General features: G+C 42.4%; 2 protein-coding genes across 2 annotated transcripts; both read left to right on the forward strand.

Moving 5' to 3' along the window:
• The first annotated feature begins 132 nt into the window (after nucleotides 1–132).
• On the forward strand, nucleotides 133–14,423 carry LOC129497189 (pantothenate kinase 2, mitochondrial-like). The gene is made up of 3 exons (XM_055305855.1): nucleotides 133–489; nucleotides 13,062–13,414; nucleotides 14,338–14,423. Exons 1-3 carry the CDS (start codon nucleotides 225–227, stop codon nucleotides 14,347–14,349), a joined length of 630 nt encoding a protein of 209 aa, XP_055161830.1. The 5' UTR covers nucleotides 133–224; the 3' UTR covers nucleotides 14,350–14,423.
• Nucleotides 14,388–26,325, forward strand: LOC129497180 (pantothenate kinase 2, mitochondrial). The gene is made up of 6 exons (XM_055305842.1): nucleotides 14,388–14,517; nucleotides 17,220–17,473; nucleotides 18,549–18,725; nucleotides 20,364–20,487; nucleotides 22,064–22,189; nucleotides 25,764–26,325. The coding sequence occupies exons 1-6, from the start codon at nucleotides 14,512–14,514 to the stop codon at nucleotides 25,812–25,814; spliced, it is 738 nt and encodes a 245-aa protein (XP_055161817.1). The 5' UTR covers nucleotides 14,388–14,511; the 3' UTR covers nucleotides 25,815–26,325.
• Nucleotides 26,326–27,333: the final 1,008 nt, after the last annotated feature.

A 27,333-nucleotide genomic window follows, 5' to 3' on the forward strand; every position in this document is an offset into this window, starting at 1 on the left:
CATTGGACGGAGGCGCGGTCGATCCGCCTCGAGGGAGGGAGACGATTGGGCGCGAGGCCGTCGTGCCGCCCCCGGCCTATGCGGATTGGCTTGCTGCGCGTTGGCGCAACGGAAGAGGCGGCCGGCGGAGGGTGCGCTTCTGCTTGGGCTGGGCTGCCGCGGAGGAGGCGACGAGGGGCTCGGCGCTGGGGGCCTGGCTCGGGCGGCAGCGGTGGCTGCTGCGGATGGGAGCGGGCCGGCTCGGCATGGCCATGGAGCGCCACGGCAGAGCGGCCGACGCCTCCGCCTCGTCGGCGGGGGAGCCGGCGCCCGAAGGGCCTGATGGGCGGCGGCGGGAGCTGCTGCGGCGCCGGGCGAGCAGCGCGTCGGAGCCCCCCGTCGGCGCCTCGGCCTCGGCGGAGGGCGTTCGGCGAAGCCGGCCTGGCTCCTACAGCGGCGCCCCCTCGGTCTCCCGCCAGCGCGTCGAAAGCCTTAGGAAGAAGCGGCAGCGTAAGTGCCCGGCGGGTCGTCCTCGCGACTCGCCCTGCCCCCTTCCGGCCCGGCCGCCGTTTTTCCCGCGCGCGGGTGCGGGGACAGTGCCCCCGCACGGTGGTCCCAGGTTGGTGCAGGGGCTGACAGCCGACTGGAGGCCTTGGGTGCAAGCAAGCTCGGGGTATTGGGGATTCGGGCACCCCCGCCCCCAGCCCTCGCGCGCATTGGTCCGCGCTCCCGGGTTAGGGAAGTGGAGGGGCTTTACCCAGGACTCTCCCGCCCCTTAGCTCCTGGCTCCTTGGGTAGTCTTTGCCCGCGAGTCACGTGATTTTATCCTTGGGAAGGCTGCTTTTGACTCTTTTCCACCGCCTCCCCTCCCCCTCATTCCTTTGAATCGCCAATGTCTGTCTTCCGTGGGTTTCCAATCCCTTTAATCTGAAGATTTCAGGCTTCCTGGAAAATGATTAACTGGCCCTTGAGTTGCTTGCAGGCCTGAAACTGGATTCCGTATTCTGTGCACTTAAGCTTTGGCTGCTTTTCCTCCCGTGAGAATTCGGGTCATCTCTCGCCAGATATGTCTGTTTTCTTTGCATTCATTTGCTGATACTCACGATTCAGGACTGTAGCATTCTGGGCATGAAGGCTTTATCTTTTGAGGGAATCTCGCCTTGGCAGTTGCACGTGCTCTTTCCGGAGAATCCGTTTCTTCATTTTATTATCAGGCTGCTTTTTCTGCATTGTGATCTAGTCCAGATATTTCCTTTGCTTTTCAGGTCTTCGTTTCAGGTGCTCTGTCTAGCAGCCTTTGCTACTGTTGAAAGTATCCACTGTCTTAATACTCTAGTATGAGCTTTATCACACAGTGTCATTTTACATACGGTTAGATTTTTTTTTTTTCTGTCGTTGCCAGATTTCTCTTTCAGGAAATCAGCTTGTTTTAAATGCAGATTATAAGAGTGAGGGAAAGTGGCAGGATGAGTGTGAGGTCTTTATTGGATAGTCTTCTATCTTAGCCCAACCACCTGGTTGCTTTACTTTTATCTTCTGCGGTTGGATGATTAAATGTTAAATGTAGCCCTGTTTCGCTGTGAAAAATTTGGGAGTCTCGATTATTTTGTCCTTTTCTATTGGAAGAGGGATTAACTGCTTTCAACCTATATCATTTTTCGAGCCAGTTACCTGGTCTGTTTTTTTATTTGAGAAGCATCTGATTTTTAAGCAATGTACAATATTCCTTAATGGTTTTGTACTACATTGTTAGAAATGGATGTAAATTCCAGAGACTTAGCAAATAAGAATCCCAGCCGTGCAGCCAACTCTTTTTGGCCATTGACCATAAGGATTCTTTTTTTTTTTTTTTTTTAAGATGATTTTCTTTATTCATGAGAGACACACACACAGAGAGAGGGGCAGAGACAGGAGGAGGGAGAAGCAGGCTCCATGCCAGGAGCCTGATGTGGGACTCGATCCCGGGACTCCAGGATCACGCCCTGGACAGAAGGCAGGTGCTAAACCGCTGAGCCACCCAGGGATCCCCAGCCATAAGGATTCTAAATGAGTATTGTATTTTGGGTGTTTGCAGTGTTCAGGTACTCTTAAAAATTTTTGCACTCCAGGATCGTGCCCCGGGCCAAAGGCAGGCGCCAAACCGCTGAGCCACCCAGCGAGTCCCACGTCGGGCTTCTGACATGGGGCCTGCTTCTCCCCCCTCCTGTGTCTCTGCCTCTCTCTGTCTATAATAAATAAACCTTAAAAAAAAAAAAATTCAGGGGTAGCACTCCTCAAAAAAAAAATTTTTTTTTTCACTCTTCTGAGAGCTTTAATGACTCATTAGTACTCATAACTCTGAGGTAGGTGGTAGTATTTCATTTTACAGATGAAAAAACTCTGGCACATTTGCCTCTTGCAAAATGGCTTGTGAGAGGTGGAATAGAGATGTAAATTCAGGAAGTCCAGCTTCATACATCCTCTTAACCACTGTGCTTTATTAAATTGTTCATATTCTGTTAGCTGTTTCTTCATTGCTCTAAATCCAAGCATAATCGTCATCTTTTGTATTCAAGGTTTACCTGGTGGTGAAAATTTCTAGCTACTGTGGAAGTGCTTCCAAATTTTGAACATAAAAATGACCTTGGAAGTTAAAAATGAAGATTCCGTGGGTCCAACTTTTTTTTTAAAAATCAGAATCTGGAGAGAGTTCTAAGAAGCTGCATTTTAAAAGTTGTATTGTGTAGGTACAGGTGGCTCAGACAGCTCTGGAAAACTCTGGTTTAGACTATAATGGGGAATGGGGTGGCATATAAGGTGATTTTGAGATGTCTTTTAAGGAACGAAGACAAATACGTTGTAGGACTTATTTTTTGTTTTTATGTCTGTTTGCCATGGTTCCCTTTACTGCTTTCTGTGATAAATCATGAAAGCTATCTCTCAGGTAATGAGACCTGCCAAAGAAATAAACAAAGTATTGTTCTTCCATTTGTTTTTTCTTTTACTACTCAGGGATGCACCTGTTAGATGGAGAGGCATCCTGTTGATTGCTGAACCCTCCAAGAATGGTTTTTAACTTTGAGAAAATTCAATAAAGACTAAATCTCTGATTTTATCTTTGGGAAAGTTGGGTATAGGGTGGTGCCACCATTCTTTTGAGATTAGCAAGCCCGGTTCTGATGTCCTTACAATACTTGTCTAAAGGGAGGAGACTAGTCGTCATTTGAAACTAGAAGGAGCTACTCATTTTATTTTAGGAATTCTTGTGGGCCCTGGTTGCAGTCCTGTTTGCTACACATGTTCCCTAGAGCAGTGTGATTCTCAAACCTGTTCTCATCCTGAACTTACACAGGCATTAGGGAGGCTAGGCATGTCTGTGTCTAAGAAGTTCTTTGGAAGTTTTAGATTAGGTGGACTGTCTCATAGGATTGAGAGAAATACCAAGTAAAGAATGATTTAACATGATGGAAACAAAGATGCTAATGATAGCTATATAGTGCTTGCTTGTTTGTGTTAGATACTGCTGTGTATTTTATAGACATATCATTCAAGTCTCACAGCTATCCTGTGTGGTAGGTATTTTTTTATCCTGGGTTTCCAGATGAAGAAACAATGTTAGTGAAGTTTGTCCTTTGTCCAAGGGCATAATAGTGAGTTGATAATGGAGCTGTCTTTTGATTCTAGATGTCTGACTTCAGACCAGTGTTCTTGACTCTTCCCATTTTTGAGTGGGGGAAGGTACATGCAGTGTAACGCAGAGCAGTTCTCGCATGGAATCACTCAGAAGCTTAAAAAAAAACCTTCAGGTCTGCAAAAGAGTCTAAACATCTGTTTAACCTTTAAATTTTTATTGAGGCATAGTTACATACAGCAAAATGTGCAATTTTGACAAATGTGTACAGGCATGTAACAAGAGAACATGTATTTTAATTGAGAGTCCCACATGTGCAGCAGATGTGCAGGAGGTGTGGGAACCTGCGATGAGAGTGCCTTGTGGGTCGGGGCATGAGCTGGATCTTTGCAGGTGACTCTCAAGCATGTTGTAGCACGCCAGAGAGATCTTTGGGACATACTGCTTTTGGACTCATACTAGTCATGGAGTATCCTTAACCGCCATTGATCTAGAAAATAAAGCGTTTGTTTGTAGCTTGACGATACTAGCCTGGCAAATGGATTGGTTATCCTTGGCTTTTGGGGAGCATCAGTATTGGCAGGATGGAATTGGTGCTGGGGCCCTGGGAGACTGCCCCTTATTAGGTACAGTGTTTTATCTTCAGCTGGGGAATTAGGAAAGGATGCCTGTTAGGAGCTCAGGAAAAAAGATTTCTGTTGCTTTATAGCCTGTTTTTAAGAGACAGAATGGGAGAGGATGCTTTTTAACCTCTTTATCAACTTTATTTTTTTTTTAAATTTTTATTTTTATTTATGATAGGCACACAGTGAGAGAGAGAGAGGCAGAGACACAGGCAGAGGGGGAAGCAGGCTCCATGCACCAGGAGCCCGACGTGGGATTCGATCCCGGGTCTCCAGGATCGCGCCCTGGGCCAAAGGCAGGCGCCAAACCGCTGTGCCACCCAGGGATCCCTCTTTATCAACTTTAAATCTAAATGAAATCAAAGTAACTTGGCCCTTCATTCTGGATGTACAACAAATGTGAAGCATTAAGCAGGGCCTAAAAATAGTCCAATTATGCCCCTGTGTAAAATGGTACGGTATGTTATTTTAGGGGCTATATGTATGAATCATGCATTTAGGCAATATGTTTGTTCTGTGTTGGTATCCCTGCCCTCTTTTAACTACGGGGTATCGTATGCAAGAAGTGATGTATACTATTAAAAATCTTTTGCTTAAACACATGTTAAAAGGAGAGAGAAGGAATACAATAGACTGTAGGCTGTTAGAAAAGAATAGTTATTTTGACTGGTCATTTAAAAGAACAGTGATGTTTATTGGGCTTAAATTTATAACCTAGTGAGCATTTTTCACGTTCATATCATGGGGTATCTTTATTTTTAGGCACTGTTCTTTGTCATTGTATTATGTTCTTTATCAGTTTATGTCAGTAAGACTGACTACCATGTGAAGACCCCTTTTCTAAATTATGTCTTGAAGTTTTCTTTCTAAAAGTGGAAGCCATCTTTAGTTTCTAAGTAGTTTATTAGGTTTTGTGTGTTTATATTTCCTGAATGTAGAATTTATTATTGAGTCTGCTGGTTTGATATATATAATATTTTATAAGGATCTAGTCACCAAGTTAAAACTATTTTGGGAATAAGAATAATTATTATTAAAGTATGTCTTTTAAGGTGGGGCCAAGGATTGCTGCATAGACCAGCCTTGAGGTTTGGGTTTGCAATATCTTAACCAGTTGTGGTCTGGTAAAGATGTAGTAATGTTGGAAAATTGAACACACTTTTATAAACCATTTATTTTCCATTGGAAGGCATTTCAGTTGTTGAGAACCGTTATGAGACAGACATGATGCTACAGATGGTTTTACGTAAAACCTGTGATGAGAGTAAATTCTTTCTAGAAATGTGTCCTAAGTCAAGTATGGATTGTCTAGATTGAGTACCATGAGGTCTTACATCAGGAAATAGGCTAAGGGTTGCAAATGCACTAAAATTAATGGTATGACTCACTAATTAGAAGTGATAAATAGGTGTTCTGTTGGTGAGATAGGAAGAATGTGATGATATAGCAAAAGTTCCTTTTTCCATGACTTTTCCCACCAGAAGCACAGTGTTTTGAACAAGTATTGGAAAGCTTATTACAGTGTTCATTATATTATAATGTCTGGGGCACTCTTGCTGACAGTGATAGGAATCTAAACCCCTTTGGACAGGCTGAATGTTGAGAAATAACAATTTTGTGGCCCGACACAATTCTCTCAGCCATTATCAAAGAACCTGTGTTTATTGGACCTCCCATGCTTCTCAGTGTTTTTCCATTCTTGGATATGTAAATGGTTTGATGAGTGCACAGAAAAATCCTGAAGTGGTTAATGGCTATAATAAGCATATGAACTGAGTTTTGGTTAAGTCTTTTTTTTTTTTTTTTTTTTTTTTTAAGATTTTACTTATTCTTGAGAGACACAGAGAGAGTGAGGGGGAGAGAGAGAGAGAGGCGGGCAGAGACCTAGGCAGGGGGAGAAGCAGGATCCATGCAGGCAGCCTGATGTGGGACTTGATCCCGGGACTCCGGAGTCCTGCCCTGAGCCAAAGGCAAATGCTCAACTGCTGAGCCACCCAGGCATCCCTCCTTATTTTTCTTTATATATATTGTCGATCCTCCTAATTATTTAAGTATGTGATTTTTACTCAACTGCTTTTTAATTTTATTTATATGTGTTCTGTGCTCTTAGGTTTGTATAGGTACTTGTGGAAAGAGGCTTTTTAGCAAGTCTAAAAGATTGAGTCCCACCTCTGCCTTTTCTTGACTGTGACGTTGGGCTCTTTTGCACTTCTGTCTTCTTATTTTGCTTTTTTTGGAGGGGGGTGAAGGGGGAGAGGGAGAGAGAGAATCTTAAGCAGGCTCCACACCCCATGCGGGAGCTGGACGCAGTACTCAGTCCCAGGACCCTGAGATCATGACCTGAGCCAAAATCAAGAGTTGGTTGCTTAACCGACTGAGCCACCCAGATGCCCCTACAGTTTCATTTCTTATTCTGTAAAGTGGGATGATTATAGTAATTGCCTTATATGGTTGTTGCAAACATTAAATAAGCTAATATAGTCAAATGTCTAATATAGTGCTTGGCTGTTAATAGATGATCATTTAAAATATAATAGCCATATATTAATGTTTCAGTTTCTTAAAGAAATGGAGTAAAGCTTAATTTACAGTCTTCCATTGGTCTTAGATATGTCCAAACGTTCAGGTTTCAACCCTGTTGATGTGATATGTTTGTTGGTGGAGTGCTGTGTCTTTGGTAAACACAAGGTTGGCAGTTGATGGTTAAAGAATGGTGCTGCAGATAGAAAAACAGGAATCAAATTTCCTTGCTGCCATTATATTCAGCGCTCTTGTGTTCTTGAGTGAAGAAACTTTTCTTGTAAGTGCCAGGGACAGATTTTCATGACTTGTGCCAGGCTGGGTTAGGCCTGTCCGTAGAATTTTTGTAGGTGTAAAAAAAGATTGAGGACTATCCCTGGGACTGATGTGGAATGGCTGCTGGGGGCAGTCAATCACAGTGTTCTCTTTAGAATTGCATTGACATTGTTAGACTAACTTGCCATTGGTTAAGAGAATTGACATTTTAGTAATACTCAATGCTTTCTCCTGGAACAATGTACATCTTTACACTGCTATGATTTTCAGTACACTATTTTATTTTATTTTTTTTATTTTTTTTACCAACAGTTGCGGTTTATTTTTATTGGGGGAGACATGAAGCCAATACGGAGATATTAGCAACTTTTTTAAAATTTATTTTTATTTTTTATTTATGATAGTCGCACAGAGGGGGGGGGCAGAGACACAGGCAGAGGGAGAAGCAGGCATGCACTGGGAGCCCGACGTGGGATTCGATCCGGGGTCTCCAGGACCGCGCCCTGGGCCAAAGGCAGGTGCTAAACCACTGCGCCACCCAGGGATCTCCTCAGTACACTATTTTTTTTTAAATTTTTTAAAAAAATTTATTTATGATAGTCACAGAGAGAGAGAGAGAGGCAGAGACACAGGCAGAGGGAGAAGCAGGCTCCATGCACCAGGAGCCCGACGTGGGATTTGATCCCGGATCTCCAGGATCGCGCCCTGGGCCAAAGGCAGGCGCCAAACCGCTGCGCCACCCAGGGATCCCTCAGTACACTATTTTAATAGTGATTGTACATATTTAGTTTTAAGATTTATTTCTAGGTATTGTTATGTGTGACATTTTCCATGTCATTTTCTTGTTGGGTTTTGCTTATTATATAGGAAAAGCTATTGGTATTTGTATATTTTTTTATCCACATACTAAAATTTTTTTTATTGTTACTTTATTTTTTAAAGATTTTATTTATTCATGAGAGACAGAGAGTGAGAGAGGCAGAGACACAGGCAGAGGGAGAAGCAGGCTTCATGTAGGGAGCCCGACGTGGGACTCAATCAATCCTGGGTCTCCAGGATCACACTCTGGGCTGAAGTGGCGCTAAACCGCTGAGCCACTGGGGCTGCCCTGTTCTGTTATTTTAATTGATACTCTTAATTTTAATTTTTTGGACTCTGTTGAGGTAATTTCTAATGTGAAAACCATCTTTTGGGGATGCCTGGGTGGCTCAGTGGTTGAGCCTCTGCCTTTGGCTCAGGGCATGATCCCAGGATCATCTGGGATTGAGTACCGCATCAGGCTCCCTGCGAGGAGCCTACTTCTCCCTCTGCCTGTATCTCTGCCTCTCTGTGTGTGTCTCTCATGAATGAATAAATAAATCTTAAAAAAAAAAAAAAAGAAAGAAAAAAACATCATTTGTGTACTGAGAAAAATCTCTATTGACCATGATGTATTACTCCTCCTGCATAACTGGATTCTGCTGTTTAATAATTTATTTTTATTTATGTATTTTTTAAAAAAGATTTTATTAATTTATTGATGAGAGACACAGAGAGAGGCAGAGACACAGGCAGAGGGAGAAGCACGCTCCATGCAGGGAGCCTGATGCGGGACTTGATCCTAGGTCTCCAGGATTACACCCTGGGCCGGAGGCAGGCGCCAAACTGCTGAGCCACCCAGGGGTCCCCCTGTTTAATAATTTAATACAATTTGTTGTGAGATATTTTTTTTCTAGTTTTGATATGAGGTTAGAATGACTTAGGAATCTTTTTAGATTTTTCTGTGCTCTAGAAGCTCTTAAAAGTTTGCCTGGAAACCATTAGGACCTGGTGCTTTTTTTGTTCTTGTTTAGGTGGTGCATCTTTGACATCTTTTTAAAATTTCTCAGTGCTTTTGTTTTTTGATTAAAAAAACATTTATTTGAGAGTGAGGGATCAAGAGAGCACAAAAGCAGGGGAGAGGGAAAGGGAGAAGCAGACTCCCTGCTGAGCTGGGACTTGGGTCTCCATCCTAGGATGCTGGGATCATGACCTGAGCTGAAGGCAGATACTTAACCAACCGACTGAGCCACCCAGGTGCCCCATGGGTATATACTCTTTTAACTTTGAATTTATTTATTTTAATTTTTTATTATTTTTTTAAGGAAAAGCTGTATCTTCTTTCTTGGATACCGGAAATTTGTCTGTTTTAATGGCTTTTTAAAATCTTGATTTTATTGATTAGCTCTACTGTGGCTTTGTTCATGATGGTGATGGTGTTTTCTAATTTCATTTACAGGGATCCCTGGGTGGCGCAGCGGTTTGGCACCTGCCTTTGGCCCAGGGCGCGATCCTGGAGACCCGGGATCGAATCCCACGTCGGGCTCCCAGTGCATGGAGCCTGCTTCTCCCTCTGCCTGTGTCTCTGCCTCTCTCTCTCTCTCTCTCTCTCTCTCTCTCTCTCTCTCTGTGACTATCATAAATAAATAAATTAAAAAAATCTAATTTCATTTACATCTTGCTTTTATTTTTAATAATGCCCTTCTGCTTGGGGCACTTGGGTGGTGCAGTTGATTGCCCAACTCTTGGTTTCAGCTCCGGTTGTGATCTCAGGCTTACGAGATCGAGCCCTGCATCAGGCTCTGTGCTCAGCACAGAGTCTGCTTGAGATTCTCTCTCCCTTTTTCCTCTGCCCTTCCCACTCGTGTGCATGCTCACTACTCACTCTCTCAAAGAAATCTTTTTTTTTTAATAAAGATTTTATTTATTTATTCGTGAGAGACACAGAGAAAGAGAGAGGCGGAGACACAGGCAGAGGGAGAAGCAGGCTCCATGCAGGGAGCCTGATGTGGGACTTGATCCCGGGACTCCAGGATCATGCCCTGGGCCGTAGGCAGGCGCTAAACCGCTGAGCGAGCCACTTGGGCTGCCCTGTTTTTGTTTTTGAACTGATTTTTTTCCCCCATAGTTGTTTGAAGGTCATATGTTCTTTTTTTTTTTTCTTCTGGAGTTACCTGTAAATTTTGATGCATTTAAACCATCACTTCTTTTCTTTTTATTTAGAATTAATCAGAATCTGTGACTTCTTTCCTCCATCAAGACAGAACCTGCAGTTTGCTTCACTTCCCTCTCCTTTCTCTTCCTTCTTCAACTTCCTGTGTTGAAATCATGTATTCTAGTCCAGATTGCTGACTTTTTTTGAAAGTCACATGTATTGCTGCTTCCTTTGCTTATCATTGTTTCTTAAAGCTCATACCTTTTGGATTCTTTGTAATATTGGAATACATTTACTAATTAGAGAAGGTTTTTGACTAGTAAACATTGAGCTCTTTCATGTGTGAAAATTTCTTTTGAGGACGCCTGGGTGGCTCAGCAGTTGAGCACCTGCCTTCTGCCCAGGGCTGGATCTTGGAGTTCTGGGATCAGATTGAGTCCCACATCGGGCTCCCCGCATGGAGCCTGCTTCTCTCTCTCTCTCTCTCTCTCTCTCTCTCTCTCTCTCTCTTTCATAAATAAATAAAATAAATAAATAAATCCCCCCCCCCTTTTTTAAAGATTGATTTATTTATGATAGAGAGAGGCAGAGACTGGCGGGTCAGACGGAGAGGGACAAGCCAACTCTCCTGGGGAGCCTGACAAGGGAGACCTGGAGATCATGACCTGACCTGAGCTGGAAGGCAGCTTGCAGCCAGCAGCTGCTTAACCGCTTAACTAGCTCAGCTACACAGGCGTCCCTGATTTCATGACTTTTTCAATAGCATGTGTCTAAGTCTGTCCTTTCTCCGTTAATTCCTCTTAACACTTAGTGAACTTGAAGATTTATGTCTTTACTCCCTTGTCTCCCCCAGGAAATTTCTGGGACTCAGAGAAGGTATATACCGGACTTCCTGGTTCTGTATTTCTTTTTTCTTTTTTGTATTTCTATATATATTTACCTTTCCTTTATATTTGAGAGGCATTTTGGGAGGATTTCTTGCTTTTGTTTTCCATTTATTTTTTCTGTGCCCATTTTGCTGTTAAATATATCTGTTGAGTTTTATTTTGGAAATAGATTTGTTCCTTTTTTTCTCTTTTATAAAACTCTTTATTGAGATATAATTTACACACAAGTAGCTGTACCCATTTAAAGTGTACAGTTCCATACATTTTGACAGATTGTATATACCCGTGAAGCTTTCCCCTCAAATCTTTCCAACAGTCAAGATTTGGGCACTGCAGTGTTTTCTTCTGTACCTGTACAGTCCCTCCCTCCCTTCCTCCCCTAGCCAAGATCTACTTCCTATCAAATGCATAAATGATTGCTTTTGTGTTTCCTAGAATTTCATGTAAATTCAGTCATATGGTGTGTAGCCTTTTGTGCAAGGCTTCTTTTACTTACCCTGTTTTTGTGATTCATCTGTTAAGTATATAGTAGTTTGTCCTTTTTCTTTTTTTTTTTTTTTTTTTTGCTTTGGAAAGCTTCACTTCCCTCCCCCCAACTGAGAAGTTAACATTGATACAGTTCACAGATTTTACTTAGATTTCATCAGTTTTGTGTATGCATATTTAGTTCTGTATAATTTTATCACATGTAGATTCTTGCAGTCACAGCCACAGGTGACCAACATTTCTTAATTTCTGACTTTTCCTTGTGGTAGCTTATTCATTTTTCATGGATCAGATCTCATTTTATCTCTGAAGATATTGATGATTATTTTTAAGTCTACTGTTTGTTCCTGCAATTCTTTCTTCAGATGTTTAGTTTCTCATTTTTGTGTTATAGATTTCCTTTTGGTGATCCTAATTTGTAAAGTGATCATCTCTATTTTGAGGATTGCTGTTCTGTCAGTAGATGCAATGTCTCTTTACCTGTCTCTCAGGATGGATTGTACGGATATATGGCTAGATATAGGGGCTCCTCATTTCTTAGTGATAGTAGCTACTTGGGTGCCATTCTGAGTTTTTGGCTTAAGTGCCTGTGTTTATTGAAGACTTTGCCTGGCGGGGTGGGGGTGGGGTGCAAAGAGCAGAGAGGGTGGAGATGGGGAAGTGGTTGGTCTGTCTAGTTGTGCCAGATGCATTCCCCACCAGATCACCCATGACCACAGAGCCTGCCCCTGTTTCCCTATGGCAGCCACCCCTATGTACACGTTGGTGGAGCACCCCTATGCGTTCTGAATGTTCATAGCTGCTCCCAGTTTTTAAAGCATTCCTCTTTTGATGGTTCTGGACAGTTACTGCCTCTATCAACTTAGTTCTGCTGATTGTATCATTTCTTGTTTCTCAGAACTATTTTGGAAAATAATATATCAGTAAAGCTCTATCTTTAGAATTTCTATGGTCTAAGCTGGGAGCCAAGGCATGCATGTCTGTGCAGTCCACCTTGATCTGATCTCCCGAAGCCATTTTTGGGAAAGGATTTTTTGGGAACACCTATAACTCTGAAACGCCTATCCCATTGAAACCTTTTATTTTGGGGACATCAAGTTTCAGGAGACAAATTGACCATTGGAGCTTACGTGTTATGTGGGAATTTCCTCTACCCCAGTTTGCTTATTACACTGGAGCTCTGGGACACCTGGGTGGCTCAGTGGTTGGGCACCTGCCTTTGGTCGTGATCCTGGGATCCAGGATCGAATCCCACGTTGGGCTCCCTGCGAGGAGCCTGCTTCTCCCTCTGCCTCTCTCTCTCAGTCTTGTGTCTCATGAATAAATAAATAAATCTTAAAAAAAATTAAAAAAATAAACTGGAGCTCTGAAAAGTTTTAACATTTCTTCTTTAAGCCAAGGGAAAGGATGTAGATTTTCATTCTCAACTCCCCCAGAGTTGAGGTTCATAGGTAGTCATTTTGTTATTTTTAAATATTTCATAGTTTAGTTTAGGCTTATTTGTACAAGAGGGTTGATTGGCGCAATATTCTGATTTTTTTTTTTCCTGATCGTTGTGTTTTTTTTTTTTTTTTAAGATGTGTTTCCAAATCAGAATCCTATTTCTTTTCCCAAATCCCTTTTTATATTTATAGTTCTTGGAAACCTCAAGGTATGAATAACTTGCTAATCTAGTACATTTATGTTTAGTTTTCAGAAAAAAAGTTCTTTTTTTTTTCTCCATTTAGTTTTTCCATGGTTTGGCTTGGATATTGGTGGAACCCTGGTCAAGCTGGTTTATTTTGAACCCAAAGACATCACTGCTGAAGAAGAGGAGGAAGAGGTGGAAAGTCTTAAAAGCATTCGGAAGTACCTGACCTCCAATGTGGCTTATGGGTCCACAGGTATTCGGGATGTGCACCTGGAACTGAAGGACCTGACTCTGTGTGGACGCAAGGGCAATCTGCACTTTATACGCTTTCCCACTCATGACATGCCTGCTTTTATTCAGATGGGCAGAGATAAAAACTTCTCAAGTCTCCACACTGTCTTTTGTGCCACTGGAGGTGGAGCATACAAATTTGAGCAGGATTTTCTCACAGTATGTATTTTGCAGCTTATATACAGTTTATGGTAATCTGATTTTTTTTAAAAAAGATTTACCTATTTATTTGAAAGAGCAAGTGTGTGTATGAGCATGTGCAGGGGAGGGGCAGAGGGAGAAAGGAGAAGAGAATCTTTAAGCAGACTCCCTGCTGAGCATGGAGCCTGACTTGGGGCTTGATCCCACGACCTGTGACCCATGAGATCATGACCCAAGTGAAAACCAAGAGCCGGGTGCTCAACCAACTGAGCCACCCAGGCATAATGTGATTGTTAAAAATAATACCAATAGAAAAAAAAAATAATACCAATAGCAAATGGTGGAATCATTTCTGTTTCTAATGGAACTTGAATTTTCTTAAGTCAGATTAAGATTAGCTAGAGGAGTGGTAGCCAGGGGTTAGCCATCTAGAGCTTGTTGTGGAGTTTATTTTTTGCCTGATTCAGCTAAGTTGAGAATCAGCAGCAGTGAAAGCATAGCATTTTGTTCTTCCAATGTGGAAAAGTAGCAGAGCTTTGATAAGCAGACCAAAGAACTACTTAATGAGGAACATGTCATTCAGTCTTGAATGATGAGGGCACATGGCTGGTCAGTTGGGAGAACGTGTGACTCTTGATCCTGGGGTTGTGAGTTTGAGCTCCATCCCATGTTGGGTGTAGAGATCACTATTAAAAAAAAAGTCTTCAACAATGACATTGAAAGATAATTTGGGGGCAGTTGGCTTGCTCAGTCAGTGGAACATGTGACTCTTGATCTCAGGGTCATGAATTCAAGCTCCCCTTTAGGTGTGGAGCCTACTTAAAAAGATAATAAAAAAATTAAAAAAAATAATTTTTGAAATGTCATTTCATGTCATAAAATTGTTTCCAGTCTTGTCTATTACATAATTTCTTCTGTCCCCCTCAATTATTTCTTGGCAGGTTTACTATTAAAAAAAAAAAACAAAAAAACAAAGAACTGGTCCACAGGAGTGGCATTTTGGTCTTAGGGCTTGTTGGAAATAGTTGACAGAGGAGCCTCCTCTCTCCAGATGCCTTCTGATGCGTATTGTGCTCTTGTCATAGGAGTCTCTGAATCATGTGTGGACCCTGGGGATGCCAGTGGGTATCTGATTTTTTCATTTAGTGAACACTGTGCAAGGTCTTGAGGCTATGTCCTTTGAGGTGGATGTGGGGGTAGAGTCGGTGGGAGAGTAGGTCAGTGGGTTGGCCAAGACCTGGACCTTCAGGGTTCATTATAGATTGAAAATATCTTCAGTGACCATGTTTTTAATGCCACTAATGAGAATGTGATTCCAGAGGTTCTCCCTTTGCCTCTGTCATTCTTTCCTTTTTTTTTCTGTGTATGGTTTGTGACTTTGTCCTCTTTCTTGGTCTTCTGTCTCCTGTCTTTCTCTTATCAGTGACCATAATACAGAATTGACATGAATTTCTTTTTAATAAGTTTCTATGTTCTCTGCTTGAATTTCTTTTGGTGGTTGGTTTTCAGTGGTTTCTCTTCTACCCCTGAGTAAAAGGGAAGTGTAGCTGGAGGAGAGATGGTTCCCTCCTTTGTGGAAGCCTCATAGTGGGCCCTGGATCCTTTTTTTTTTAATTTTATTTTTTTAGATTTATTTATTTATTTATTTACTTACTTACTTACTTACTTACTTACTTACTTACTTACTCAACCACTCACTCACTCACTCACTCCGTGCAGGGAGCCTGATGTGGGACTCAGTCCCGGGACTCCAGGATCATGCCCTGGGCTGAAAGGCAGGCGCTAAATCGCTGAGCCACCCAGGCTGCCATGGGCCCTGGATCCTAATGGAGATGCCCTTTATGCCCTTTGGAACATATTTGCAAACCATTCAGCTTTCCCAGAGGTTCAGCATTGTGTGGTAATTCAAGGGGAGGGTGCAAAGTGGGTTTTAGACCTGGGGAATTTGTTCTTAGGCTGTGGGAGTTTCCCTTTTATATGCACCATTTTTGTCCTTGAAAAATGTAGGAAAGTGAAATGTCCTTCGAATGCTATTTGTGTATTAGTAGTGACTCGTGTTTAGTAAACCACAGTGAAATATTTTTTAAAATATTGAGTTTACCCTGTTGCTTTTTTAATGTGAATCAGATTTCCTAGCATACTTGGGTGTGCTTGTTGGTGTAGCTCATACATTATCAGTACCTTGTGTTAGTGAAATCAGCTGTGTATTCAGTCATCTGTTTCATTTAGAGATGGGGATTCATTAGGAATTAGGACATTTCAGGATGACAGGGATTATAGGAAGGAAAAGGAGGAAATTATAGGAAGACAAAGGAGACCATCTACTTGGGCTCCAGACTACCAGTGAAAAGTGATGAAATGAAAAGCTAGAAATGGAAATGCTGGCACTTGAGATTCATGTGTCAGGAGGCTGGTTTTGAATTCATGACAGCAGGGAGGGCATGAGCAGGTATAGTAGGAATGGTGATGAACACTCCAGGAGCTTGGGTTTGGTCAGAGGCGTAATTTAATATTCTCACTTAGGGATTAATTAAGGATTAAGATGAAGGTATTTGTTAACTTCCCTCTCTGCTGTGGAGCTGAAGAAATTGACAAGTGAGTAGAATTAAAGGGGGGAAATTTGCAGGGCTAGACCTGATTGTAAACAGAAACAGGTGCCTTAAGTGGGTTGAAGCAGTTTTACCTTTGTCATGTGTATGGAGCATTTGTGCTCGTAATCTGTCACGTGGGTTGGAAGTTCAGGGAGTGATGTGGGGGTGTTCTTTATGCTGTCTCTCCAGAGTCACCATTGTTAGAACTTTATATGTCTCTAGTTTTCTTTGCATGACTGTGTATGACACATACACTTGTGTATAAACTTGGCTTTAAAAGCAGGCAGGTGGGGATCCCTGGGTGGCTCAGTGGTTTAGCGCCTGCCTTTGGCCCAGGGCGCGATGCGATCCTGGAGTTCCGGGATCGAGTCCCATGTCGGGCTCCCGGCATGAGCTTGCTTCTCCCTCCTCCTGTGTCTCTGCCTCTCTCTCTCTCTCTCTCTATCATAAATAAATAAATCAATCTTAAAAAAAAATAAAAACAGGCAGGTATCATCCTTATGAAATGTTTCTCAACTTGTTTTTTTGATAACATGTCTTGGGATTCTTTCCACTTCATTCTTAATTGATTGAAGATCCTCTTCACTCTTAATTGCTTTACAGTGCTCCCTATTATGAAGAATAATCATTCTTTTATTTAAATGGGATTAAGTTGATAACAGTTTTAAATTTTTATACTGCTAAAATCTTTTCATCCTTCGGGGGTTGTAATTGGTTTAGAGAGTAAAAAAATCTTGTCTTCCATTTGGACACTTTTCAGCCCTTTGATGTCTGTTTGATAATAAAGTGGGGCCTACTTTGGTACTGCTCCATAACCTTTAAGATGATGGTCTTTCGGAAGGCAGATATCAGAGTCCTTGTGGTTCCTGCTGTGTGTCACCAGGTGTTTGAGTCACTTGAATTTCTTGGAGTGGGCTTTCTTACAGGGCTGTGATCTCCCTTGTGCTCCTGACTCAACGTTCCTTGTGAGACCTCTCTTTCTCTGCTTGGGTTTGCGCATGCATCTCCGCTGCTGTGGTGGTTTGCTGGGGGTGGGGTGGGGGTGGATTTGGGTCTGTCTCGTCAGTCCATCCTGATGTTTGTTGTCTCCAGGTCTGTTCTGTGAATTGTGTTATAAATCCACATCTGTGAGCACTTCTGTGGTTTTATTTAATGTGGAGAGATGTCTTATTAAGCAGTTTCTATTTGTTTGGCTTGTTAAAAAGTCTGAATACATTTTTATTTCTTTACAGATAGGTGACCTTCAGCTTTGCAAACTTGATGAACTAGATTGTTTAGTAAAAGGAATTTTATACATTGACTCCGTTGGATTCAATGGACGGTCACAGTGCTATTACTTTGAAAACCCTGCTGATGCTGAAAAATGTCAGAAGTTACCATTTGATTTGAAAAATCCATACCCTCTGCTTCTGGTGAACATTGGCTCTGGGGTTAGCATTTTAGCAGTATATTCCAAAGATAATTACAAGCGGGTCACGGGTACCAGGTAGGTCTTTTATGTAAAGGTTATTGTTTATTCTTGATATCATAATGGGTTACAAGTGAATTTTCAGGTATTGTGTATCCATATGCTTTTAAGAATCTGTTAAAATTAAGTCAAAAATTTTTTCTGGGATTATGCAAGCAAATGCAGTTTCTCTTTGAAAATTCTCACATCAAGACCTACTTTTAAAAAATCTGTATTGCTTAGGATTTCATTATTATAGTTCCATAAAATATCTCATTGACAGACTGCTTGAGCCCAAAGTCCCTGTCCTCAGTCAGTGTATTGTGTGCACATATTGTAAAGTTGCCAAAGCTACTAGGTAGCATTTATAAGAAGTTGAGGCAAGACCCAGCTTTGAAACTGGCCTAGATTTTATACATACAGGTACACATGTGCACACATAACCCGCCCATCCACGGGATGGTTTGAGATCTAGAAGGTGAGGTACTCAGCAACAGATAAATAATTGGGCAGGCTGAAAGGGGAAGAGAAGTGGCAGAAAAGTGGCAGGCAAAAAAGAATATGTTGCAGTTTAAGGATTAGGAATCATTTGAAGCAAAACAAGGAGCTGGGGATTGGGATAGACCAGTTTTTTTTTTTTTTTAACAGGTGTGAATTAAAAAATGAGATGAGTAATTTTGGGGGAGAAAACGCATTAAGGGAGGAATTCTTTGTGAAGTGGGGGGTTGATAAGCCAGGGTGACCAGGGCTTTGGAGAGACAAAGGAAGGGAGGTGCTAGCATGGCCTGGGTATGGTGGGTGGACCTGCTCCCGAAGCTGCTCACACTCAGCAGATGCTCAGACTGCCCTGGGGATGTGGGTGGGGATGTGGGCAGAGATGTGGGCCCTGTGTTTTGCTATTTCGTTTGTTGGCTCACGTGAATATGTAACCTCAAGGTATGTGACAGGCAACTTGTTTTTTATCTTTCCACAGACTTGCCTGCCAGTGGCATCTGCGCGATTAGGTTGGGACAAGAGTGGGTTGATGTATAAACGTGGTTTTGGGCTCATAAATACTACCTTCCTGTTCTTATTTTTAAAATGTTAAAATACTGTGTTGTTTGTTTTTAATCAGTCTTGGAGGAGGAACTTTTTTTGGTCTCTGCTGTCTTCTTACGGGCTGTACCACTTTTGAAGAAGCTCTTGAAATGGCATCTCGTGGAGATAGCACCAAAGTGGATAAACTAGTTCGAGACATTTATGGAGGGGACTATGAGAGGTTTGGACTGCCGGGCTGGGCTGTGGCATCAAGGTAAGGGGGTGTGTGTGTTCTAAGAAAGACAGGAATAAGATACTAAATATTGGGTGTATCTTTTTTCTTTTAAACAGCGTTTATTGAGTTATAGTTTACATACTCTACAGTCACCTGTGTAAAGTGTAAAATTTAGTGGTTTCTAGTATATTTACCAAATTGTGCAGTCATCACCATAATCTAATTTCAGAACATTTTCATCATCCCAGAAAGAAACCTTCTGTCCATTACCTGTCACTCCACATTTCCCCACCTCAGTCCTTGGTAAACATTAATATATTTTCTGTCTTTATAGATTTGCCTATTCTGGACACTTCATATAAATTGTGTCCTATAATACGCGATTTTTGTGACTGGCTTCTTTCCACTTAGCATGTTTTCAGGGTTTACCTATATGGTGGCATGAATCAATACTTTGAATCTCTGGGTGAATTTTAGGATCACCTTGTCAGTGGTTGCAAAAAAGGCAGCTGGGATTTTGATAGGGTTGTACTGAATATGTAGCTTACGTTGGGTAGTTATTGCCATCTTAACCTTAATCAAGTCTTCTGATCTAAGATAAAGTGTTTTTCCATTTATTTAGAATTTCACTTTTTTTTCACTGATGTTTTATAGCTGTGATTTTCAGTGCAGTTGTTATACTACTTTTGTTAAATATATTTCTAAGTATTTTATTCTCTTTAATGCCATTGTAAATAAAATGATTTTTAATTTTTAAATTACTTTTTAAGATTTAAAAAATTCATTTGAGAGAGATAAGCAAGGGGTGGGCAGAGGGAGAAGCAGATTCTCTGCTGAGGAGGGAGCCTGACCAGAGGCTTGATGGATCCCAGCACCCTGAGATCATGACCTGAGCCAAAGGCATCAGATGCTCAACTGACTGAGCCACCCAGATGCCCCAGGAACTGTTTTTTAAATTTCATTTCTAGATTGTTTAGAAAAAGAGTTGTTTTCTTTGTATTGAAATGTGATTTTTAATTATAGAAAAGGAGCATACATAGCATGCTTGTGGACCAATTCCAGCGACTTTGTAAATGCTGTCGATGTTATGTTCTGATTTTTGGCATTTGCATATTGTTCACTTTGGTTTCTGATTGGGTTTGTGTTCTGCTCACAGTTATTAATGTAGCAATTCTGCTGGTAAAGTACTTTGAAGTACTTTATCTTCCAGGGAAATATGAAATTCTTAAGGAGTTTACTCTGGTACTTTACTGTCTGCTTTTGTATTGCTCTGATGAAGCAGTTTTCCAGAGTAAATGTGACCATTCAGCTAAGCAAGATGGCTGTGCATTTGGGAATGAATTGCTAATTCCTGGAACTGTCCCTGACTGCAGAAGGAGCCATGGTGCCTTAGTGTGGATCTGATCAGATCCTAACTAGATGTGCAAAGATCTGTTAACAAAGCTAGATTTTATTGGAATCTGTGAGGGAAAGGCATTTGCTTATTCACAACACTGGAGGGCTTTTGCATTACTCTTTGAGCAGATGCTCTGTTATTTTGTAATAAAAAGTTTGAAGATTTGAACAATGTAGCCCTAGAAGTCACATTTATCTTAGTAGAGTTAATATTCAAGTTCTGTTGGGCTGTGTTGCCTTTGATTCAGCAGGTGGATATATATATATTTTTTCCCTTCACAGCTTTGGAAACATGATGAGCAAGGAGAAGCGAGAGGCAGTCAGTAAAGAGGACCTCGCCAGAGCAACGTTGATCACCATCACCAACAACATTGGCTCAATAGCAAGAATGTGTGCCCTTAATGAAGTAAGGGGACATGGATTTCTTTAGATGCTCTGAGGAAAATGCAGAACTTACTAAGCAGGCGTCACCTTGTGTACAACGTCTGTCTTATCCGGACAGTGCCTAAGTGTAGTTGTATGGGGTGGAGTTGTTTCATTGGCGAAGTTAAAGCTCTTCAAATGTAGACTAAACTTCACTGATTTTTTTTTTTCTCAGTGAAGATAAATATTGCCACTGTCTAGAAGTAAAAGTACATCTTTTGAGGAGAAAGTAGGAAGGTAGGAAGGCAGAACTTCGGGTGAAGGGGACTGTGGGTAGCGATGATGGCTAGCCATGTCAGATTGAGGTCCCATGCTCCACATAGAGCCTTGGAGTCCCTGGGAAGGCACCTGGAGGAAGTCGCTGAAGCTGGAGAAGACTGGGCAGCCGAGGAGTGCCCATCCACTGCTGCAGAGCTGTCTTTGTGCTTTCAGCTTCTTTACAGTGCTGCCTTGTAGCATTCAGGTCAAGCAGCATTGTACAGGGCTATGAAAGAACCGAGAATGGCCTTCCCTGGGGGGTCCAGAGGTGCAGCTTTACAACTTGTCCTTATTTACACAATTTTGTTCAAAATACTCTGTTTGATTATGTAGGCATGCGGTTTAAGGAGGCTTTGAAAGGTACAAAAGGATTGTCTCATTTTTTAATTAAAAAGATAACTGTATCAGCATTAAGTAATTAAAAGCATTCTTCATTTGAATATGTTAAAGTTACTGTTTCCTTTATTGCATGTTCCTTTTCCTGTACTTATATATTCTAAGATCTGTTAGTTGTGTGGGTGTACATACCATTTTATATTTTTTACTTAAAATTTCACTGCTGTATATTTGATTTGTTTTTGTATCATCATTCACATAGAGCTGGGCATTTGGTTGCTTGCCAGTGATCGCTCTGCAGGAAGGCATTTTTAAGTGTGAAGCTTTTCTTTGGTTGAATTTTATTCCTGATAAGGAACTTATAACTCTGGAGTGAGATGAGAGTCTCTAAAGAATATGACCATACTTAAGAGTTTTGGTAGGTATTGCCAAGGCACTTTGCACAAGGGCTGTACTAATTCAGATCTCTTCAGCACTGAATGAGTGGATCAATTACCACAATTGGGCTCATTGTTGGGGTGAAATTTCAGTTAGTTGTTCTGCTAACTTTTAATAGGTTTAAGATGCTCCTTTTTTGGATTACTGGTGAGATTGAATTTTTTCCCATTGTATTTCTTGTACAATTTGCATATTTTTGTCACTTCTTTGAATTGGGGTCTTTTTTTTTTTTTTTACTTTTCTGTATAAAACATTAATAGCAGTTATTTGTCATATTTAATACAAATGGTTTTCCTAATTTGTTTTCTCTTGTGACATTTTCTGGCATGGTTTGAAGTGGGTCCAGAGTTGTCTGGGTTCAAATTTAAGTAGCCTGGGACTAAATGGATTAAAAGTAAATACTTTTTTATTTTTTGTTCAGCAAATTGCTGCTGAAGACCATGCACATGGTGCTCTGTTTTGGGGTAGCTTTTACAAGAGAACAGAAGTTAAGATGAAAACTAATTGCCTTTTTTTGATGTGCTCAGAACATTAACCAGGTGGTATTTGTTGGAAATTTCTTGAGAATTAATACGATCGCCATGCGACTTTTGGCATATGCTTTGGATTATTGGTCCAAGGGGCAGTTGAAAGCACTTTTTTCGGAACACGAGGTAAGCAGACTTACTTCCTGGGATATGTTACTAACGTGCAGGGCATGCAGTTCCCACTGTTTTGGAACTTGAAGTAAACGTGAAATAGACTTCAGTTTTTTTGTTTTTGTTTTTGTTTTTTGTAAAAGTATGATATAGGGTTTAACCTTGATTGTAATATTCAAAAGCCATTTTTTACCTGATTTAATGCAAGGGAAATTTTTGGTTAATTTAATTGTGAGCTTCAGCAGTTTCAAAGAAAGCTTGAGGAACACTTATATCTTAAATGTTATGTTCTTTTCTGAACTCTCTTTATATTTTTTCCCGTTATGCTTATTTTGTAAATGCATTTACTCTGGGTTCTGCTTTTTTCATTTTGATGTCAGTTTTTGCGTATTGGTAGAGTTCCTGTGCCATTTATTTAAAATGCATGTTCTAAAAACAAACCAAAATATATTCCAAGGTTAGAACCGCACTTAACACCTAGACCAGCTAGAAATGACAAAATGGAAGAGAATCATTGAATCACTGAACCTGGTATCATCTGTGGGAAGGTGCCCTTCTGTTTTTCCAGCTCGGCTGAAAAAATAGAACCCTAGCTGGGGCGCGGGACCTTTCTTCTGTCCCCTTGGCGGTGGGGCTGTGGAATGGTTTCTTTCCAGTGTTGTTGGATTTTAAATAGTGTTCTCATGAAGTCTTCAGAATTGTTAATGCACGTTCACTTTACCAGTAGTTACGTGAACTGACAATAAGATCTGAAGTGCCATGAGCCGCCCCGGTGGCGCAGCGGTTTGGCGCCGCCTGCAGCCTGGGGTGTGATCCTGGGGACCTGCATGGAGCCTGCTTCTCCCTCTGCCTCTCTCTCTGTCTCTATGAATAAATAAATAAAATCTTAAAAAAAAAAAAAAATCTGAACTGCCACCAAGGTTGCTTTTCCCTATAAAATTGCTCTTTTTCCTTTTTAAGTGGCTTCAATTCAGAGTTAAAATTCAAAGTGCACAAATACCCCTTTTCAAAAGCTTCATGTTGAGTCATCTAATTTTTAACTGTGTTTTATTAAAGTTTTTAATTGAATGAATCTGCCACGTAGCATTGTGTAAGTTGAAGGGGTATGTGTTACTGTGACGCACTATGTGCCGCCACACGTGCAGCTCAGCCTGAGATCAGTGCGCTGCTGCTGTGGGGGTGCTGGGCATCAGGTCTCTCCAGCTTCTTTACCACTTGTGAGTTTGTACCCTTAAACATTTTTTTACTTTTAATGTTATTAATAAATTGGTACCAAATTATCATTAAGTTGCGTATACCTTTTATATGTATCTTTTTGTGATCTTTGATCTTTTATTTTGATTTACATTAGAATAAAAAGAAACTCTCTTTAATCTCACATCATAGTAGAACTTTCCTCCTCCATTTCTGCCTCTTGAAAACCGTTTGGTAGGTGGAACGTGGATTCATTTCTTAGGTTAACTTGTCTTTTTTTAAATCTTCACACCATAAGTTTGAACACCTTCTGGAACCTCAGTTTGACGTGTTATCTTCCTTCCTGCCTGCTGACTTCATTTTCCTCCCTGGCTCTGACACAGCCCTGCCGCCTCTCCTCCCGTGGTGTCCAGGCCTTGGACTCTGGTGTCGACAACTGTGCTAAGGGAAAACGTTGATATTTTAGGCTCTCTGCATCTTGAGGTCTTGAGAACTGTTCGCACACTGAAGTCAGTTTAACTACTGTGAGAGCTTTGTCTGGGTTCCTGTCAGCCTTCTGTACTGTTCTCAGCTTAGCATTTGGCAGCTTGTAACAGCTGACTAGCTTCTGCTTCTTGCTGGGTCCTGGTCTTCAGGGGAGCTCACTATAATGGTTAACTTCATCTTTTGTTGTTGTAAAATAGAAGCTACAGAAAGCCACTGAAAGGGATGCCTGGGTGGTTCAGTGGTTGAGCATCTGCCTTCGGCTCAGGGCGTGATGGATTCCCCGCATTGGGCTCCCTGCTGGGAGCCTGCCTCTCCCTCTGTTTGTCTCTGCCTCTCTCTCTCTCTCTCTCTCTCTGTGTGTGTCTCTTGTGAATAAATAAATAAAATCTTATATATAAGATTATATATATATATATATATATATATATATATATATATATATATATATATAAAGCAAGCCACTGAAAACAAAGCCGTGAGTCTGTCCTCTGGTGGTGGTGGGGTCCCTCATTGTCCCTTCCTCCTGCTCAGCCGGGTGGCCTGTGGGGTTGTGGGCCGAGTCTCATTACACATGGTTTGTGGCTGCCTGTTTTTAAGCCAGGAAACAGGGAGAGGAGAGGCTTCAGCTTCAGCTGTTCTTGTGTTTGGCCACAAGTTTCTTGGAGTAGCTTTCTTTGGGAAACTGGACTGGTGTCTTTGTTGCTTCTGATATTTAGCCTCTTAGCTCATCCTTCTCAGTCTGCGAGCAGGCCTTTCAGGATCTTCCTTCCCACTTTCCTTTTTCAGTCCTTTCTCTCTTCCTGAAAGTGCTTGGCTGTCTGATCATCCATTGGAGACCTTGATGGATTCTGGACCATCAGAGGATTACTCTCTGCTCTGATTCCTGCCGCCCTGCCCTTCCTGCCAGCGTGGGTTTTATCTCATATTTTGTTACATTCAGTTCTTTTTCTTTCTAATTCTGGGTTTTAATGTCTTGGTTCTTGATTGTATTTGACTTTGAGTCTTTCTGGCGATGGTCCAGCCTTGTCCTCCTCCAGCCATGCCTCCACCCTCCCTGCTGGCTCCTCTGTTGTTCTGCAGATGGTGCTTTCCCATCTGTGCCCCCCACCAAGTGTCGCATCAGGGCACTCTTGTCCATGCCTCCACTGCCTGTTCCTACCAGTGCTGCCCTGCCCACGGTCTTGTTCCAGATCCAGACATCCAGTTACTTCCTGGGTGTGGCTGTTAGGCCACCTGGGGCCCTTCGGCCTTGCCCAGGCCAGATGGAACCCCTCCTTGTTAACTGCATTTCTTGCTCCCGTGTCCTCGTTTGTTCTCAGGGGCACTGTCACTGGATGCATGGGAGAGACCTAAACCTCCCTGCTGCCTTCTTCCCCGTCTTTAGGCAGGTCTTGAATCCACCTCCCCCTCTTCGTGGTCTCCCTTCCATCCCCAGCCCTGTCAGCTCCCCCTCCCCCACAGTTACCAGCACACCCCCACCACCCCAGCTCTTCTGCTTTGCTGCACTTCATGTCCCATCCTCCCTTCAGTCCTTAGTTGTCTGGAAATGCACCAGGCTTCTGCAGCTTCTCCCATCCTATTCCTGCAGGAGAGACCGCTCAGTTGGCGCTCACAGAGGTAACTGGGCCAGTGCGGGCCCCAGAGCTCCTGCAGCCCCCCCATGGGCCTTGGTCTCACAGGCTGGCATGCTAGGGTGGGTGTCCTGTACATCCAGTCTTCCTCCCCAACCTGGGAGCTCCTCAAAGCTGCTCTGCTCCCAGGCTGGCCTTGGGCTCAGCAAAATGGGTGCTCAAGGAACCAGTGTCAGGAATTAAGGGCACTGTTGGCTTTAATACTAGTAATCATATTTATGGTAATATAAGTAAGTCAAAGGAAAATTGCTCTCATTTTTGGTGTACTTTTTTTCCAGGGTTATTTTGGAGCCGTTGGAGCACTCCTTGAGCTGTTGAAGATCCCCTGATCGTTACCCGGGGAGGGGTTCCTGGAACATTCCACAATGGGATCTGTGAACTTTTTGTTTTTTAAGAGACTTACTCAATTTTGTGATTGTGTACTACCCGAATCAAAGCAAGAAAGGACAAGTGTATTTTTCTAAGTCATGAAGATAAATCCTTAAAAATTCAGCCTAAACTAGTAACCCAGTAAGGAAAGATACAAAAAAAGTGGACCACTGTGGCAGTGAGGATCTGCTGTGTTGAAGTTGCTCTTCAGTATAGCTTTGTTACACCTGCCACATATTTGTGAAATTCAGTGTCCTTACTGGAGCCACTTCAGGGGTGGGCTGTTCTGTGTTCAGCTGACTGCGGTTTTTGTGTCCTGTCGAACTTGCTAGATGTAAGGCAGGCACTACATGTTGTAATCTAATCACAATGTTAATATGGCCTTGGAGATCATCATCTGTGCATTAACTCTGGTGTGCTATTTATATTTAGCCTTTGTGTGAACATACTGAAAAACATGTTTTATTTCAAGGTTCTGTGAACTTGATTGGGCAGAGTAATTCTGTATTTGAAACTTTGGCAATTAAGCAACTTTTGGAAAGGCAGTTCCAGGTTCCTCTCCACACTGCACATCCTGGGGAGGTCTGTTTGGAAAGATGGGGCTTCGTCTACCCTAGGCAGAATTTCCTGGGGGACGGCGGGGGGGGGTGGGGTGGAGGTCATTTTGTCAGAAGTGAGTGTAAGCTAGTAGAAAAAGCACACCTGGAGACTAAACCAGACAAAAGGGGCCACTTGAAATGCCGTCTTTTCAGGGAACCAGGGAGAATTTGGTTGTTTCAGGCTGGTAGAAAGTGAGGAATTGAAGTCCATTGATTCACTTGTGGGGGGTAGGGCGAAGACTTGCCCCTTCCCCTCCCACTTGGGGTCTTTACTTGCCAGAAGTTGCCAGGCAGGCTGGCTCGGTAGGGCTGCACATGTAGGCTCGAAAGGCCGCTTGAGGAGAGTCAGGTTTTAAGATGGAGTCTTGGTAGAGATTGACTTGGAATGTTTTCTTTCTGCTGTGCAGAATAATTTAAAAAACCCTTCCCCTTGGAGATAGAGCAACGTTTGAGTCTTCTGTGTATTTTTGTGCCTGCATCGCTGTTGAAGGTAACAAAGGGTCTGTATAAAACACCCTTTGAACTAGAAAGAAGCCTCAAGGCTCTACAGCCTCTTTGTGCCTGAGGGAGGGAGATCTGGAGAGAAGGTTCCAAGGGTCAGAAGGGAAGGGTCCAGGGCCTAGGGCCACCCAAGGGCCAGACCTGGTCGCTAAGGGAGGAGGGTTGGATCCCTTGGCACCTCCTGTGTTGGCCACATGGGGGCAGCAGAGGCATGTGCCACCTGTGGGCAGCAGCTTCCCAGGGGCGCCCCTTCACGCACTTGGGCATCTGTGGGTTGTTGGTGCTGCCAGCCTGGCACGGGCAGCAGAACTGGGGGGACCCTGCGGGGATGGGACTTGTGGCCTCCGGGTGGTGATTGGCTTCTCTGCTGCTGCCACCC

Source organism: Nyctereutes procyonoides, unplaced genomic scaffold (genome assembly GCF_905146905.1).
Source record: "Nyctereutes procyonoides isolate TBG_1078 unplaced genomic scaffold, NYPRO_anot_genome, whole genome shotgun sequence".
In the NCBI taxonomy this organism is placed as follows: domain Eukaryota; kingdom Metazoa; phylum Chordata; class Mammalia; order Carnivora; family Canidae; genus Nyctereutes; species Nyctereutes procyonoides.